An 812-nucleotide genomic window follows, 5' to 3' on the forward strand; every position below is an offset into this window, starting at 1 on the left:
CAAACAAACACACACAGTGCATTCCCTCTTGAAAGAGAAAGAGACAGTAACAAGTTCCAGAAACAGAAATATGATAATTGACCTCTCATAGAGCAAACCTGGGAATTGCTAGCATGGACGGCTGCCATTCGGCTTCATAGCTGCCCCTAATCTAGATGTCATGCTTTTACAGAGACGATACATTAATCATTCTAAATGTCAACATGTTAATTATAATCATGCATTTCAGAAAATGACTCTTACAGACGCAGCTGGGTTTGTTTCCAGACCACTGGTTATTTTGCTGGCATGATATTGTCCTCTCGCCGACCAATTCAAAAGCAGCCTGACACTCAAAGGTTAGCACATCACCATGTAAAAAACGGTCCCCAGTTCGCTTTCCATATGTAGGGACACCTGGGTCTCCACATCCACCTTTCTCAATTTCTGTGGAAAACAAGAGTACATGATTTATTTAATTCAAACATGTTGTTTTGGATTTTGTGGGAATTGTATTTTACATTGAAACCTCAAGTGCCAACTCAAAATAGAACCGAGAATGTTTATTGTACAAAAGTAGGCTAAAAAGTGCTTGCTGAAATATATTAACATTAACATGAACCACATAAGCCCAACAATATAGAAGAAACATTGCCTCAACTAAACAGGAAAACATTTTTTTTTTTTTTAAATGTATCTAGATTTTTTTCGACATCAACAACAAAAATGCGGGAAACATATTCAAACATTCAGATGCTGATAAACCTATTAATGCTGCTATCCTAATATATTTATATTGTTAGTTGCATTTTATCACTTGCATTTAGCATTAC

General features: G+C 36.1%; 1 protein-coding gene across 1 annotated transcript in view; it reads right to left on the bottom strand.

Annotated features, from left to right (window-relative positions):
- The window catches only part of LOC107577364 (CUB and sushi domain-containing protein 1-like), a gene marked incomplete at its 3' end in the record, with an annotated part of 4,110 nt that overhangs the window by 706 nt on the left and 2,592 nt on the right, over positions 1-812 (bottom strand). Inside the window, exon 2 of the mRNA XM_016263446.1 lies at positions 244-426. Coding sequence (XP_016118932.1) covers positions 244-426 — 183 coding nt within the window. The remainder of the gene's footprint in view (positions 1-243; positions 427-812) is intronic.

The sequence above is a fragment of the Sinocyclocheilus grahami genome, unplaced genomic scaffold, assembly GCF_001515645.1.
Source record: "Sinocyclocheilus grahami isolate Dianchi unplaced genomic scaffold, SAMN03320097.WGS_v1.1 scaffold5849.1, whole genome shotgun sequence".
Classification (NCBI taxonomy): Eukaryota; Metazoa; Chordata; class Actinopteri; order Cypriniformes; family Cyprinidae; genus Sinocyclocheilus; species Sinocyclocheilus grahami.